Below are 16,536 nucleotides of genomic sequence, written 5' to 3'. Positions count from 1 at the left end.
CCATCCCCTTGGGGAGCAGTGGGCTGCCATTGTGTGGCGCCTGGACAATGTGTTAACTTCTAAATGCAAATCATTGCACTACAGTTTGTTTAGGGTACCAGAGTAGAGTGGGTAAGCAGTTCTCCCTATCTTGTATTAATGATGGTTTTTGGTTGGATATGGGTTGCAACTGTTGACAACCAAAAGCCAACATTTAGTTGAATGTTAAGTTTTTATCATCAATCTAATGTTGTCATTTAGCTGGTATTGAGTTTTGTCTGCTAGTAACAAATATCCAAAGTCTGCTCAACTTTTTTTTTCTCATTGTTTTATTGTAAATAACACTGTCACAAGTACAGCGCAACAAAATTCACTCCCTGCATTTAACCCATTTAACCCATAGGGAGCAGTGGGCTGCCATTTGCAACGCCCGAGGAGCAGTGTGGGATTAAGGGTTTTTTGCTCCAGGACCCAGCGTGGCAGTCTGTGGGGATCTAACCGGGTACTTGGTACCTTCTCAGAGCACAAGCGCACTGCTCTAAACCACTAGGCCAACACTCCCAAGCACTGAGAACTCAACGTTCAGTGCTAATTTTCAATTGAGAAAGTTATTTAAAGTTAATCCAACAATCTTTTTCACATCATAATTTAATGGTTATCCAATGTCAAACATTTCTTCAATGTTACATCAACGTCAAGTTCCTGCTGGGCTACTAGTGCATTTTTACTAGCAGAGAGACTTTTCCAACTACCTGACTCTGGACTCTTCTGTCCTAGTTGTGCAGTGGAACCTGCAGCCAAACTCCTCCAGCAGCAAACTGCTGCCACAACCAATCTCAGGCAGTGTTTTTCTTACATCTGATATCAGCTGGCACAGCCCACTCTCTACCTCCCACAACCTTCTATCTACCACACTCACCCAGGTCTTACTAACACTTGCACATTATGTCATAGATGTGGAATCTGCAACAGACCATCTCACTTACGTTTGAAGCAAACTAGACAACCAAAAACAACAAAAAACATGTTCCTTTGCTTTGTTTTACACAATGAGTGTGGATTATAATTAGTAATTTCTGACTATAAGGACGCTGTAAATTAATAAACTCCATTGCTTTCTTCTTTCCACCATGCAGGAGTCACAGTGCTTCTGTCCCCTGATATCCCTCTGCAGCTTGGGGTGGACAGCAGAGAGCAGTTCTGCTTGAAGTCTGTGCCAAGTATGGAGCGCCTTCCTCTCCAATATACTGTGTGTGTGGCCCACAACGTCAAAGCTGCTCATCAGGAAGCCGTCCAACAACTTTCTGAGTTCAGCAGGGAGCTTCCAAACATGAAAACGTTGTGGTGAGTTCAGTTTAGATAAAGATAAAACTAGATATGATTTTTTTTCCCCTTCTTGAGTCATAAACCGGCTGGCTCTGTGTATTTTACAGGATGCCATTCTGGAAGTTCCTCACCAATGTAGACACAGGGCCGAAAATGGAGCGAGAACTGAGAACCTTCTCTAATCGTCTGAGGAGACACCAGCTGGGAGAGGGAGTCATCAGCCTTAATGAACATTCCACCACCCTCCTTTCAGAAATGGTACATACTGCGCACATCCTGCTGCCCAATTTTCTAGACTCCTGAAGCGTTCAAGTATCGAATAGTTTTCAAATAACTGTTGATGAAAGGACGATTTAAGTTCCCATATACTGTCTCAGAACTTTAGTTGTGTAGTTACTGCAAAATCTTCATTTTTAGATTAGATTAGATTAGATTCAACTTTATTGTCATTACACAGGTACAGGTACAAGACAACAAAATGCAGTTTAGGTCTAACCAGAAGTGCAATAGCAGCAAGTGCAGGATAAATAATGTGTCGCTGAATGTGTGCATTGATGACTGAAAGACATCTTCTGCCTCCATTTATCTGTTTCCTACAGTGCGTTGAATTCATGTTAATGTGTATTTAAAGACATTTTATTTAGTGGAAAAAATTGCAGGAGGGAATATAAAAAAAAGTAATCAACCAAGACTTTCGTGACCCCCATGCAGTATCTCCGCGGACCCCCTAGGGGTCGCGGACCCCCTGTTGAAGACCTCTGGTTTAAAGGTATAGTGGAAGATGTTTTCCGGGTGGATCATCAAAAAAGGGGTCCTCCTAATCGTCAATTATTATGGTGATATGTGTACATAAGGCCGTCTTACGTGCTTGACCGCATTTCCACTTACTAGTGGTGAGTCTGAGTGGAAAAATTGCAAATCTTATTTTGGAAAGTAAGCTCGTATGAGCGATGCAAACAGCAACATTTAATCAGAGTGTGCACGAGGAGAAATGGGCTTGTGCACGCTCTCACATGTTTTTAAAAGGCATTCCCTCTTGGGAGCGGGTACAAGGTTTTGCACGTGCATTTTTTTTAAAGTGGGTCCTTTCAAAAATTTGTGAAAATCCTCCACTATTCCTTAATGTCCATGTTTTGAAAACCAGTAAAATCTGATCTTAACCAGATTGAAATATTAAATGTTTTCCTTCTAGTTTTATTTTTATTTTTTCCATGTTACTTAAGATTTCCCCTGTCTAAAAAGTGTAGCTCTTGTGATACACTCAACAAAAATATAAAGGCAACACTTTTGGTTTTGCTCACATGTTTTAAAGATCTAAAACTTTTCACAGTGGCCTTTTATTGTGGGCAGTCTAGGGCACACCTGTGCGCTAATCGTGGTGTGTAATCAGCATCTTCGGGGCTCCTCTTCCCTCCCTAAAAGACATTTCATCCTAGCGCTGCATGTCCAGAGTCCGTAACATCATCAATGACCCCTCTCACCCCCACTATCGACTGTTCTCCCTGCTGCCCTCTCGAAAGAGGTTTCGAAGCATTGGATGCAGGTCCAGCAGATTCCATAACAGTTTCTTCCCCACTGCCATTAGACCACTGAAAGTCTTGTAAAATGGGTTATTCTATTGTTTTTTATTATATTTATTATCATTTATCATTATATATATAAAAAAAAAATGAAATAATAGAACTGTAAATTTACAGTCCTATGTGTATATTACTGTTTATATATATTTTTTTTTTACTATTTTCAAGGCTGCACTTTAAAAAAAAAAGGAAATTGTCCAGAGAGCTGTTCTAAACAAAATTTCTTTTTGTTTTACACTCGTGTAAACAAAATGACAAAAAAAAAACTGTCTAAGTCTAAAGTCTTAAGTCTAATTTTGATATGGTGCATCTGTGAGGTGGGATGGATGATCTCACCATAGGAGAAGTGCTCACTTTCACAGATTTTAACTGGTTTGTGAGCAATATTTGAGGGAAATGGTGAGATTGTGTATCTGGAAAAAGATTTAGATCTTTGAGTTCATCTCATAAAAAATGGGAGCAAAACCAAAAGTGTTGCGTTTATATTTTTGTTGAGCGTCTTTCTAATAAACCCTTAGAACAGTGAGGATATTTAGAGTTCAGGGATGTAAACGTGTAATGGAATTATTTAAAGCAGACCTCTAACGTAACTGAAGCCGCGGGAAACAAAAAAGGGAGAACAGGTTCACTTAAATGTCAACACTGAAAGAAATGCTGCTTTCATGTTGAAGTACAGTATTATCGGTCAAAACCTTAACCAAACTATAATTTAAGGTTAGGACTACATTAGTGATATTTGCATTGCATGTTATGTTTCATGTCAGTCAAGTTACATCTTGTCAGTGTTGCCCCAAACTGTCCAGAAACTTACACCCTGGTAAAATGGATCCCTGTCAATACCTGGTGATGTTCCATTACAAAGCAAACAAAGCTGAGAGAAGATAAACAGCCTCCTGCTGGGAAGGATCTCAGGTTGCTAAGAGTGCGGTAACTGCATGATAGCGAAGAACTGGATGTGCTGAGATTAAAACAGGATCTAAGCCAATGTCAACTCTGGCAGTTGATCCTGACACCAGTGCGATGCTGTGATCCAACTGGGATCCCACATCAGAGCAGAAAGAGGAGGAGTTCACGGATCCATCATTGTACTGTAAATACGTCATGCTGTAGGCTTTGTGTTCCTTTGTCCTGAAAGGACAAAAAGGGGAGGTAGAACGTACCGTATATCTGTAGTTGATGAACCAGACGTTTTTAGAATCCCTTCCAATAAAGATACTAACCTGCGGTTTACTTCATCTTGCCATCCTCAGCCCTTGTTCCGATATGACTGCAAAGAATCCAAAATCCAGCAGCTCATTATGGAAAACGTATTAAAGTTTAGTTCAGGAGTGACTAGTACAGTTTCTTATACAACAGGTGTTGGCCACATTCCCGCAGCTTTTGCATGGATTCCTTTTTCAACACACATGAAACAAAATGAATAGTTAATGGGCAGACCTATGCTAAACTCGCAGACATGTAGGAAGGTAATTTAGCCTTTTGTTTCAGGTGTGTTGGAGCAGAAAGTTACCTACTCCTGATATACAATTTAATCATCATTTTTGTAATTAACACAGCAAATGTAAGACTTACGCTATAAAGACTAATTTGCCCTTTCTTCCTCCAGTTCTTATATATCCTGGGCTGACACTTCCAATTTTTAGGAGCTTTGGTTGCATACTTAGTTAATCTCAAGTCCTAATCGAAGAGAAAACATGTTGAAAGTTTAAGTTATTAAAGGATAAGCTACATGTTGGAAAAGCATCATTCAGTGTCCCTGTTCTTCTCTGTAGGACCATGACTACCTCAACAGCAGGAAAAGGGGGATGTCCAAGAGACTGACCAGGGACCTCCCACTTGTCAAGCTTCTTAACATTTCCATCACCCTGTCCCCTTTCCTTGGTGTGGACACCAAGCAGTTCCACACCTCCCTCACTGATGGCACAGAGGACTACTGGCTCAGTCTTCCTTCAGCCACTAATGGGAAGCTGGTGAGAACCAATAAGCAGAAACATTTATCCTGTGTGATAATAAGCCCCATTTACAACACTATCTATCTATCTATCTATCTATCTATCTATCTATCTATCTATCTATCTATCTATCTATCTATCTATCTATCTATCTATCTATCTATCTATCTATCATCTATCATCTATCTATCTATCTATCTATCTATCTGTTAATAATCGGATACTCAAAGGTTCCTTAAAGAAGACTTTTTTTGTGAAATTAAAGCTTTTCTACTTGAGGAGTTCTGGACAAAGCATTTTGACAGATGAAAACTATTTTTATCTTTAATTGCCAATTTTTTTTCTTTTATTTTTTACAATTTTGGTATAACTACTGCTCTGAGTGAGTTGCTCTGTGAGCTAGAGGTTTTAGAGTCTCTACACTCCAGTTAACGGTTAATCGAAAACTATATTACCGGTAATTGTTTGTTCCAGTTGGTTTAATCTTTGGTTCTTTTGTGTATTTTCTATTGTTTCTCTATTGTTTGGTTGTTGTTTTTTTTTTTTTTTGGTAAATAAATCCCAAATAAAATGAGTCAGTAAACAAAAACAATGTGAAATCTGAAAGACAAATCTATGGAGGAAGGTAATGATTTGATAATGACAAGAAGGCCTGACTTCCAAAAATCCTAGAAGGCCATCCTTCAACATTATAAAAGGGTTTTATTTTTATCAATATAATAAATGTACCAATAATTCAGACATTCTGTTTGAATGAAATACATGAATGACACTCATTATACATGTTTTATAGTCTTTTAGGAAACACCAGTCTCCTTTTTAATGCGGAACAAACTTCTAGGTTTAATGAAAATATTTTAAATCTTAAATTGCCATGGGTATGAAAAGTATTATTATTTTGGTATGAAAACTTTGATGATATTAACTACATTTTTATGTCCCTTTTTCAATTTGATTTGGATGAAATCTGTAAAATTTAAAAACCTACACATGAATACCTGATTATAAGTTTTATTGTTGGCAGATTATAGTAGTTTAAATTGCAAAGTGACTAATCTGACATAGAATGCTTTAGTTTATCTTTCTGTAAAAGTTCAAAAAAAATCCACTGGATTTGGTTTCCAAGATTTGAAGACGTTTCGCCACCTCTCCAGGAAGCTTTCTCCATTAAAATGATAGATGAACATTTGAATGGAGAAAGCTTCCTGAAGAGAGGTGGCGAAACGTCTTCAAATCTTGGAAACCAAGTCCAGTGGATTTTTTTTGAACTTTTACGGAATGGCTATGACCTGGATGACTGAGAATCTTCATCAGTATATTTAGTTTACCTTGTTTACTTGTACAGCAGTCAAACCTGCACTTTCAAAATGAAAGCACTGAATATAACCAAATCCAGTTTATCTATTAAGGTCATATTTTGATCTTATGTAATGCTGTAGCGTATGTATGTTAGAGTAGCATTAAATAAACTTAGATCAAAAATCTTGTTTTCGTGGTCATTTCACCCAGATCCCTGTGATGAGCCAGTGGCGGGGAAAATTTTGCGTAAAACTGAATCTTACAAACCCTGCTGCTGTGAGCTGGTTCCTGGACAGAGTGGAGTCCCTAAAGGCCCATTTAGGGATGGAGTACATCATGCTGGAGGGAGGAGAAGGGAATCTGTTTGAGGATCAGGCCCTGCGACCACCACTGGCTCTGAGTGGAGATAAATACATCGAACTTCTGGCTGATTTGGCCACCAGCATAGGAGACTCCACCATCATGACTGCAGGAACCAGGTAAAGCATCACCCTCCTTATGTGAGAGTATGACATTTATACTGTTCATTTCAAGGTTGGTTTATTATTAACATTGCAGGTCAAGCCACAAGCCTCTGTTTGTGAAGATGACACCCCTGCAGTCTGACTGGAGTCCAATGGGTTTGAGGGCAATCATTCCCTCCCTGTTGCACCATGCTTTGGTGGGATATAACTTCCTCATTCCTGATGCAGTAGGTAATAAAACAACCCTCTTAATAACCGTAAAAACTCAACAAAAGAATGACAGTTTTGTTTATGTCTATGCCGTACCTTGAAACACTTTGTAGGCTAGCATCAGGGACTTGAATTTGATGAGGGCAGCCAGGGATAACCAGTGAAGCTCAATTAACAGAGGGGTGATGTGAGATTTTTTTGGGGCTGATTGAAAACGAGACACGCCGCCACGTTCTGGATCATTGGTAACGGTTTTATTGTACATGCTGGTAGACCGGTCAGGAGTGCGTTAAAATAGTCAAGGCAGGAGATAACCATAAACTGCACCAGGAGCTGGGTAACATGTTGGGTTAGATATGGCCGGATCTTTCTTATGTTTAGTAGTGTGAGGTGACAAGATCGAGAAACTGAGGTAACGTGATCTGCAATGTTCATCAATCATCACAACCAAGTTTCTTGCTGCATTTCATGGAGTCAGAGACAGGGATCCAGTCTGCTGGAGATAGCAGCCTTTCTTCCAGAGACAGGGATCCAGTTTTGATTAAATTCACAAACTCGTTTCGTCGTTTTCTAAATTCCTCCGATGGGTGTTTGCAGAAAGAAAAACATTTTTCTTAAAACTGGAAAAACAGCCATCAGCTGAAAAAAAACAACAAAAAAAACTATTGAAACCTTGATTGTGCAGCACTTGGTTGAACACAGACCAGATAATGCTTTGATTTGACCAAGTGTGCTGGAGCAGAAATGCGTAACATGAGGGACCGTGAGCCCTGATGACCCCTAGTCTGACAAAAAACTTACAAACAGTATTTTATTTATTAGAAAATGCAAGGCATTGTTTTCATAGATAGAGCCCAACTTTTTAAAGTTCTAAATCTTTTATAACATTATGTCTAAATATTTTTTTTTTGAAAAGCCCTACGTTGCATTAAGTGTAACAACTCTTACACTTTTTTTTTTCCTCTTAGGAGGCTCTCTGTCTGGAGACCTGGTCACAGATAGGGAGCTGTTTATTAGGTGGTTGGAGATAGCAGCCTTTCTTCCTGTCATCAGTTTCCATAGACCACCCTGGTTCTACGGCGATGAGCAGGTACTTTCACCTATAAACCAACCATACTCTTTATCAATCTCACATATAGCTTTTTTCTGCATTTTATGTGTCTAACTCAGTGAGTAACATATTCACTTATATTAGTAATTCAATTAAAAACAGAACGATCATATAAGGACTCATTACAGGGTGATATATTAAAAACATATTATTAGAAAACAAACTCCTTTTTTTAATTTAAAAATATAGTATTGCCCTGATGATGAGTAAAACTACTGACCTGATCCTCCACAAGAAAGATAAAGAACTAAAGGTTACTGGTTTTAGAGCATCCATCCATCCATCCATTTTCTTTTACACGCTTGTCCCAAGTGGGGTCGCGAGGGGTGCTGGTGCCTATCTCCAGCAGTCAATGGGCGAGAGGCGGGGTACACCCTGGACAGGTCGCCAGTCCATTGCAGGGCAACACAGAGACACACAGGACAAACAACCATTCATGCACACACTCACACCTAAGGACAATTTAGAGAAGCCAAATAACCTAACAGTCATGTTTTTTGGACTGTGGGAGGAAGCCGGAGTACCCGGAGAGAATCCACGCATGCTCAGGGAGAACATGCAGGTTTTAGAGCATATTAGTGGAAAGTTGAGTGGAAGAAAATGTATGGTAGAAAATCTGCTTGTCAACAGGGAAAATGGCAGCTTTGATACAAATTATTATTTAAGAGCTGCCTATATCCTCTGTACATATGTATATATATATATATATATATATATATATATATATATATATATATATATATATATATATATATATATATATATATATATATATATATATATATATATATATATATATATATATATATATATATATATATATATATATATATATGCAGATAAAGAATGAGGACATGATGCAAACTAGTTTAAAAAAAGCCAGTTAAGAAGGTATTTTACCGGGAGTTCTGCTGCAGCACCATCCCATCTTTCTCCACAGGAAAGAAAAAACTAGAAATGCTCTGATCACAGCAGGAAAACAAGGCCTACAATCTCTGCTGACAGATCATGACGTTTTGCTCATGCAGTGCAAGAGCTCAGGTTCATAAAAAAAAAAAAAATCTTTTAGTTTTAGTTGTTTTTAGAGCCTGTTTCCGGGCTAATGGCCGTTTCACCCTCTATCCTTCCAGCCTTTTCTTATCATAGTCACCTGTGGTTAAGAGTCCATCTGTTCTGAATTAGAATCCCTGCTCTGAATTTATGGATGCTATCACTTTTAGAGCCACCTCAACTGGAATGATCATTCCGCAGTAAATTCTGACAAAAAAATTTACTGTGTTTCCATTAGTGATTGACAATTACGATAAAATCAGAGACAATGACTTACTTTTTTTGGTACCAGTAGCACTTAGGGATTGATGAAGGAAAGTGTGCTGGTTGCGTGGCAAAGATAAAAATAGAGCTTTTGGACAGTTCTGCTAGAAATTAGACAGCAGCAAACTTTCCACTTTGGTATGTAACTCAGCCTCCAGCTTATAAAGTCGAACGAAGCGAGACCGAGATGACGTTTGGTGTACAACAGTCTGCTGAAATACATGTTGTAAATAACTTTAATATGGCCATTTTTACTGCACTTTTCAGTGCACCTTTGTTTCCAGAATCTGTGAGACTTTAAGCAGTCACAGACAGGTCAAAGCAACAACTGCAGCGGAGTCACATAGCAGCAGAAACCTCAAAGCCACACATACGCCTGGATTCTCAATTAGAGCAAGATTCACTCAAACCTGGGCAGCGGTTCAAGCTCATTCCAAATGTTCCCAATCCCCAGCTCATGAAAATACATTTTCTTTTTAATAGATGTGGTCAAATTAGGTTTTAGTCACGGGACACTGAGGAGGATGTGACCCTTTTAGGAATGTTACAGTCGTTTGGCTGAAGGAAGTCCAGAGAAATGCTTGGACAGTGGAGCCACTATAAGGCTAAAGCAAACTGCTGCACTGATAAAGAGGCACATACCAGGCACAGGATCCCGCTAAAAGATTCATACCACTAAAAATTTTTTTTCCCATTTTTCCATTTTTGTCTCATCTGAGCAGAGCACCTTTTTCCACATGTATGTATCCCCTCTCGTGGCTTAAGTCATAAAACAGATTTCTAGAAGGGCCAAATAACAGTTTTCCTGTGCACAGATTCTCACACCATGGAAAGATCCCTTTATAGTCCCACGGTGGTGAAATTGGTCCTCAGCATTAAATTCATCCCTTAAGGAGCTATGAACTGAAACACTGAATAATGTAGCAAATTGCCTTGCTAAAAGACAGTCTGAGTTTCAATAAGCCAAATTCCAAATTCCTCTCGAGGATGAAAAAACCGTGCTCTCCAATAGGGGTGTAGGGGGAAAAAATTGTTTTGGTGATATGCCGTGATTTTCAGCTAATATCAGTCTTTCAGTTCATAATATCAATTCTTTAAAAAAAACAACATTTTACCCATATCAATGAGGGAAAATGCGGTATCTCTGCATTGGCACTCAAGCAGATAGCGCTGTGGAGCCCTTTGCTGGGCAACGTAGCACCATTTCTGTAGATGAGGCACTCACAGCAGAAGACGCGGACTTACTCGATCCCCAAAAAACTTGGATACTGATGAACATATGCAGCGCTCGCTTTTTTATCTATACATTAAATTTTTATAGAATCAAAATAATATCAGATTGTGACCCAAGTATCGTGACACATACCATATCACAAGACCCATGCCAATACTCACCCCTACTCTCCAACCGCCAGGTTACTACTCACCTCATTGTGGATTTGTTCAACTCCACCAGATGCTCCCTTTGCCTATAGTTTAGTTGGTAACCTGTCTTGTTGGGCTTGAGTTAGAACCAAAGTTTTTAATATTTTCCTTTAATAGAACAGAGCTTTGAGCAAGTAAAGGAGCTAATTAAGAGCGCAGATCGCACATTCTGAATATGAATAATTTCCATATACTTCACAATTATACCACATGTTGGCCTACCACCCAATAACTTACCACCTAAAGAAATGCAATATAGTTTGTTGTCTGTCTCAACCCTCCAGGTGTTAAACCTGACCCAGGTTTATATCACAAAGCACCAAAGGGAGGTGGTTCCACTGATAGAGAAGTATGCTGAGGAGTGGCAGCAGACGGGAAACCCCATCTACAGACCCATGTGGTGGCTCAGTCCCAGCGACCCCATGACTTTCACCACTGACGACCAGTTCCTCATTGGAGACGAGGTGACTGGTGATTTTCTTTTTTTTGCCCCTAAAACCAGCTTCCAGTTTAGCCTGACATAGTCCGACTCAATTCTAGTCAGAATATGAGTCTGATACTGCTCCATAGAGCTGTGATTATGGGGTATGTTTCGAACGAACCAGGAAAAAAAATGCCTCTGCACTCAATTGGATAGACCTACAACCAATAAGAGCAACGGAGTGCGTGACGTATGTTAAGCGATGCATAGTTGTCCACAAAAATCAAAGCGTGCAGTTGCACGCCTAGAATAAGAAGATGAGACTTGATCGCGTTTCTCTGTTCCTCTTTTAAAATTAATTTGCTGTCGATATCTTCTAGAACAGACCTAATAGCAGAATCTACTCACCTAAACTCTCCAGCGGCAGCCATTATTGTTGTCACCCAAGCGCGCATTGGTCACGTGGTTGATTACGTTACTGTTGGTCATCTGTCCATCATCGTATAAAGCCCGCCCTGACAATTTGATTGGATCGCCTGACAGTGGGCGATAATACTCGCGCTACTATGGAGCAGAGCCAGACCGAACTTCCCGATCTCAAACTTTGTGGGCGGGACTAAGTTCGGAATGGCACCCAGGCTACTTACAGTTGGCAACCTGACCAGTTTTGGTAAAATTAACTAGTTTGAACTCTTGTGTTTTCAGGTCCTGGTGGCACCAGTGGTGGAGAAGGGGGCAGTCCAGAGGGATATTTATTTACCAGATGGGGACTTCCAGTGGCAGGACAGCCAGAGTGAGCAGGTGTTTGATGGCGGGACGTTTCTGCAGGATTACCCTGTACCTCTGGAGGAGGTAGCTGTATTCTTACGGAGAAGCTGAGTCCTGACTAATCCACTTAGTCGACTGACTGTTACTGTTTCAAATCAAATTCTTAAAAATATACTTCTGAAAGTGTTCTGATCTCAACTTGCACTTTTCCACTACAGACCATTGACAATGTCTCGACGTTTGACTTGAGATATTTAGAGAGACTTTTTTTTTCTTATACTTGCACTTTAAAGTTTGTAATTGTTGCATTTTTTTGTCTTTGTGACACTTTTTTTCCTCTTTTTAATACTAATCAGTTTTACCTCCTGGCTGATTTTCCGGGCTTATATTTTTTTATTCAATAATATTTCTTCTGTGTATAGTTCCTGAGAGATCCGTGTGTTTACGTACTGCCTTTCAACAGACTTTAAACTTTTAGTTGCTGCTGGCCGTCTTCATAAAGAGGAACAAAGCATTGTTGGCTTAAAAGAATCTCTCAAGAAGACCAAATGAAGAAATGGAAAATTACAGGAAAACTTTTTGAAAGAGCTCTTTTCAAGGGAACTGCTTAGTAAGACAAAATTGGATCACGCAAACAAGCTACAAAATTGTACATTAGCACTGTGGTATTGAAGGAGTTGCTCAATCATTGGAAAATAAGGCTTTTACTTGAACCTAAAGAGCTGAAGGGCTGGTGTTCTATGAATGTACCTCAGAATATAGATGTTCACTGCTCTGTAAAGTTGCTTGACACAACAGTCCATCATCAACTAGCATTTTTTCTGTGAACAGTTTAACTAAGTGAATACATCTCTGTTGGAAATCCTTAGTACTGTATTCCCATATACTTGATGCCAAGCCACTGTTTTAATTGTGCCTATTTCTACATTTAGATCACGTTTGACCTAATTAACGTACTGTTTTAGGATGTTCCCCTTTTTTTTGGTCTGACAGATTTTTTTAACTAAATGCTCTTTTATAAGAGCTAGATTAAAGTATAAAACTATGCATTTGATTAGAACTTCATTATTTGTTAGTTTTTTTAAACCACAACAGATATTAAAAGCTCAAATTCATTCTTTTTTTTTTCTGTGATAAAACATGTAAAAAAATGTAAGATAATTAATTGTAATCTTATTTTTCTGCCTTTTATGTGACAATCATTAAAGTACAACCATATATACTAACACTTTTAATTCAATTCCAGAATTCAGTCTTAATGGGTGCTGACCTGCTATCCATTATAGAGAAATGTATGACTATTTTTTCATTTGTAGTCTAATGCTTATGTTTGCAGAGAAGGTTTTAAAGAATTAAAGTTATGTCGTTTCACAAGGGTGTCAGTCAGGTTAAGTCACAATGTACGTAACAATGCACAGTAAAGACAGTCATCAGTGATTAGAGAGAATATGGGACAAGGATGAGATCACTAAAACAGGACCTTCATCACAAATTTCGTAAAGAGATCAGACGAAAATTAATACATTTGAAAAATAGAAGTTAAATTAGCACAAACAATGACACATAAACATCGAAGCATGGTGTTGGCAGCATGATGGTCTGGTGGGTGAAATTCTGAAATATCAGGCAGTTTTAATCCCACATCTTTAGTTGCTGTCCACATAGTTGAATATCAGGAAGTCTTTTATTTTTGTGTTAAATAGTGAGCCCAGGCATACTTAGAAATCAACAAAAAATAACCAAATGAGATGAAAAAAATGATATAGGACTAATTTATCAATCGGAAATTAAACTTTGTTTTGTCACTCCAAGGGTGTCTTAACAGTCTGAATGATCATTAGCAATGCAGAGAGGGTAATAATCAATACCATTACCATTTTGGTGTTCCAGCACAATTCTATTTGGATACGGAAGGACTTTCACATTTCCCTGAAACTGCTCAGGATGTGGGTTGAATTGAATTGTCAAACAAATGTGGCTCCAATGGAAGAGAGCAGCAAAGAAATGAAATTATTACACTTTTATCATGTTTTTAGGTGAGAGTTTTGCTTTTCTGATGTCTGTCCTGTTGCTCAATAATAATAGTAGTCATTTTGGGGTATATCAGTTCTAACTGTGCGTGCAGCCAGCTCGCTCAGTGGAGGATCGCTATACCTGGACAGATGATTCCACACTCATCGTTTTCCTAATCCCGCTGACTGTCATCAGTGAGAAGTTAAATATAATCAGTGCTTAATTAGTAGTTACGTCATAAAGTGGCATCCTGTTAGATACCTTCCTAAAAGGACTGAAGGCTCAAACTGAAATAAAAACTGTTCATTTATGGCTAATGAAGTGCTTATAAAACCAACTTACAGCACTATCTCTTTTTAAACATGAAAGCATTTGTTTCTGTTGAATTGTTAAGGATATTTGTTCCATTACTGGTAGAAAAAGGTTTAGAAATGATATCATGGTATAGTTTTCACTTTTGAAAGCCACTGCTGAATTAAGAATGTGTATTATTTTTGTTAGAAGTAGAATATTGGGTTGATATCTTTTGAAATTGGTTGATAGGATCCTTTACATCAAATGTAGCCTCTGTGATTTTGTTCTCGTTGTTTATCTTGACCTTACATGCCAAGGTTATGGTTGATAGGCTGCATTTACATCCGTTACCTTCTTTGGTTTAGTGTTTTATTCACAATTAGTGCTCTGGTTAGATTTATATCTACTCTTAAAATACCTTTTTTGTATCTTGGTATGGATTAATGTATATTTTTACATGGTTATGATAGAGATTTTGGCTAACTTTGATTTGCACTCTGCAAAAAACAATCTTATCTGGCACGCAGTAATATAACAGACATTATGTTTCAATTTTACTGAACAAAACTGTATCAGCTAATACACTCAGGTCTACTGAAGTTTATCAGTTCACCAAATGTCTTAGTGCAGCGAAGCATGTTGTGATCACACTGATGTCTTAATCTCTCAAAGAGCAGAATGTACAATGTGCACACGGATTTTCCACAGCCCTTCTGGTGAGCAGTTCTTCTAGTTCCTATGAGAGTTTGTTAAAAGAATGTTTTCTTTCTCCTTTCAAACATGTGTCGCAGGAAAAGCTTTTATGCATTATTCCTTTCATCAACAAATGGATCGAACCAGATGCCTTGATAATGTGCCAACTTTATAAAATAACACAAATTCATGCTTCTGGATTATTGCAGTATTAGCAAGGAGAGTACAAAGACTGTGCCATTGCATAATGTGTTTTTTTTTCTGTTTTTCTGTAGAAAATTGATGCAATAAAGTTTACATTTTCTTACTTCAGGTCTTCCGTTTATCAAATTCATGTTTCACATTGGGGTCAGAAAATTCTTTAATGCCGACATTTATTGGATAATAGCAACCTAAATGTCTTTCACATGGCATAAACAATTTTATAACAATCTGTAGCCTTCATTAGGGACCAGGGAACCTTTTGCCCTTTTATTCAATTCTTCATTGCCATATTTTAAAGGCTCTTTTCTGCTGTGCAAGATTCCAATTGTAGTCTCACTTTTTTATTGCTGTTATTTCACCTTTTTCTTTTCAACTTTCTGCTCTTAAATAAACCTTGTTATATGCCACCTTGTTTAAAGACCTGACAGTAATTTAACATCACCTCATAGGCAACTTTTCTTATGAAAATATGGTTGTTTACAACACGCAATTGTAAATGGAATAACTTTTGGATCTCAGCCCAAGCCATCTAGCCAGGGGGAAAAAAGAAAAAAGGCTTTGGTAGAATAACAGAGTCACTGCTCAGGTGGAGAGACATGTCCACAGGAGATTGAATCCAAAAATAAAGCAAACCAGATGTCCTTTTTGAATTTTTTCTATAATGAAATTTATACTTTAGAAAAAAATATGGCTGTGATGATACTGTAAGTGCTGATCTTTATGTTCTAACTTTTAAAAGTATTCACGCAAACAGAGCACCTGCTAGACGAGGCTGAATGCGGATCTTATCTTACTGTCACCTCAGAAGCTGAAAGCTTGACATGGGAGGAAGGTGCCACTTTGTGATCCACCCGATCATCTTGGAGAATTGTACAGAATATCCTTCCCTTCTCAAACACAGTGACAGCCAAACAAGGAATAGACCAGATGAAGCTACTATGAGAAAAGCAGAGAACATAACATTACAGATTTAACTAACACATTCTGCGGAATGGGAGAATAGAGAAAGAATGCAGCCAAATGATAAATAGGGGTCCCTATGTCCTCCAGCAGTCTAAGCCTATAGCAGCATAACAATAGAGATAGCTCAGGATAACCTGAGCCACCCTAACTATAAGCTTTATCAAAAAGAAAAGTTTTAAACCTACCCTTAAAAGTAGACAGGGTGTCTGCCTCATGAACTAAAACTGGTAGTTGGTTCCACAGGAGAGGAGCCTGATAACTAAAAGATCTGCCTCCCATTCTACTTTTAAAATTCTTGGAAACACTAGTAAACCTGCAGATTGAGAGCGAAGTGCTCTGTTGGCAACATAAGGAACAATCAGATCTCTAAAATAAGATGGAGCTTGGCCATTTAAGGCTTTATATGTGAGAAGGAAGATTTTAAATTCTATTCTGGATTTAACAGAAAGCCAATGAAGAAAAGCTAGGATAGGAGAAGTTTGATTTCTTTTTTAAAGAACTCTGGCTGCAGCATTTTGGT

At 38.4% G+C, this 16,536-nt stretch overlaps 1 protein-coding gene across 1 annotated transcript in view; it reads left to right on the top strand.

Moving 5' to 3' along the window:
• The window catches only part of si:ch211-236l14.4 (SITS-binding protein), a 48,450-nt gene extending 33,801 nt beyond the window's left edge, over positions 1 to 14,649 (top strand). The window contains exons 3-10 of the mRNA XM_038275713.1: positions 1,116 to 1,323; positions 1,413 to 1,563; positions 4,658 to 4,855; positions 6,347 to 6,615; positions 6,695 to 6,831; positions 7,779 to 7,900; positions 10,945 to 11,124; positions 11,787 to 14,649. Coding sequence (XP_038131641.1) covers positions 1,116 to 1,323; positions 1,413 to 1,563; positions 4,658 to 4,855; positions 6,347 to 6,615; positions 6,695 to 6,831; positions 7,779 to 7,900; positions 10,945 to 11,124; positions 11,787 to 11,960 — 1,439 coding nt within the window. The 3' untranslated portion in view covers positions 11,961 to 14,649. The remainder of the gene's footprint in view (positions 1 to 1,115; positions 1,324 to 1,412; positions 1,564 to 4,657; positions 4,856 to 6,346; positions 6,616 to 6,694; positions 6,832 to 7,778; positions 7,901 to 10,944; positions 11,125 to 11,786) is intronic.
• The last annotated feature ends 1,887 nt before the right edge of the window (positions 14,650 to 16,536 follow it).

The sequence above is a fragment of the Cyprinodon tularosa genome, unplaced genomic scaffold, assembly GCF_016077235.1.
Source record: "Cyprinodon tularosa strain WSP-4 unplaced genomic scaffold, ASM1607723v1 ctg121, whole genome shotgun sequence".
In the NCBI taxonomy this organism is placed as follows: Eukaryota; Metazoa; Chordata; class Actinopteri; order Cyprinodontiformes; family Cyprinodontidae; genus Cyprinodon; species Cyprinodon tularosa.
The sequence above is the reverse complement of the archived record's forward strand: the minus strand, read 5'-3'. Positions and strand labels throughout refer to the sequence as shown.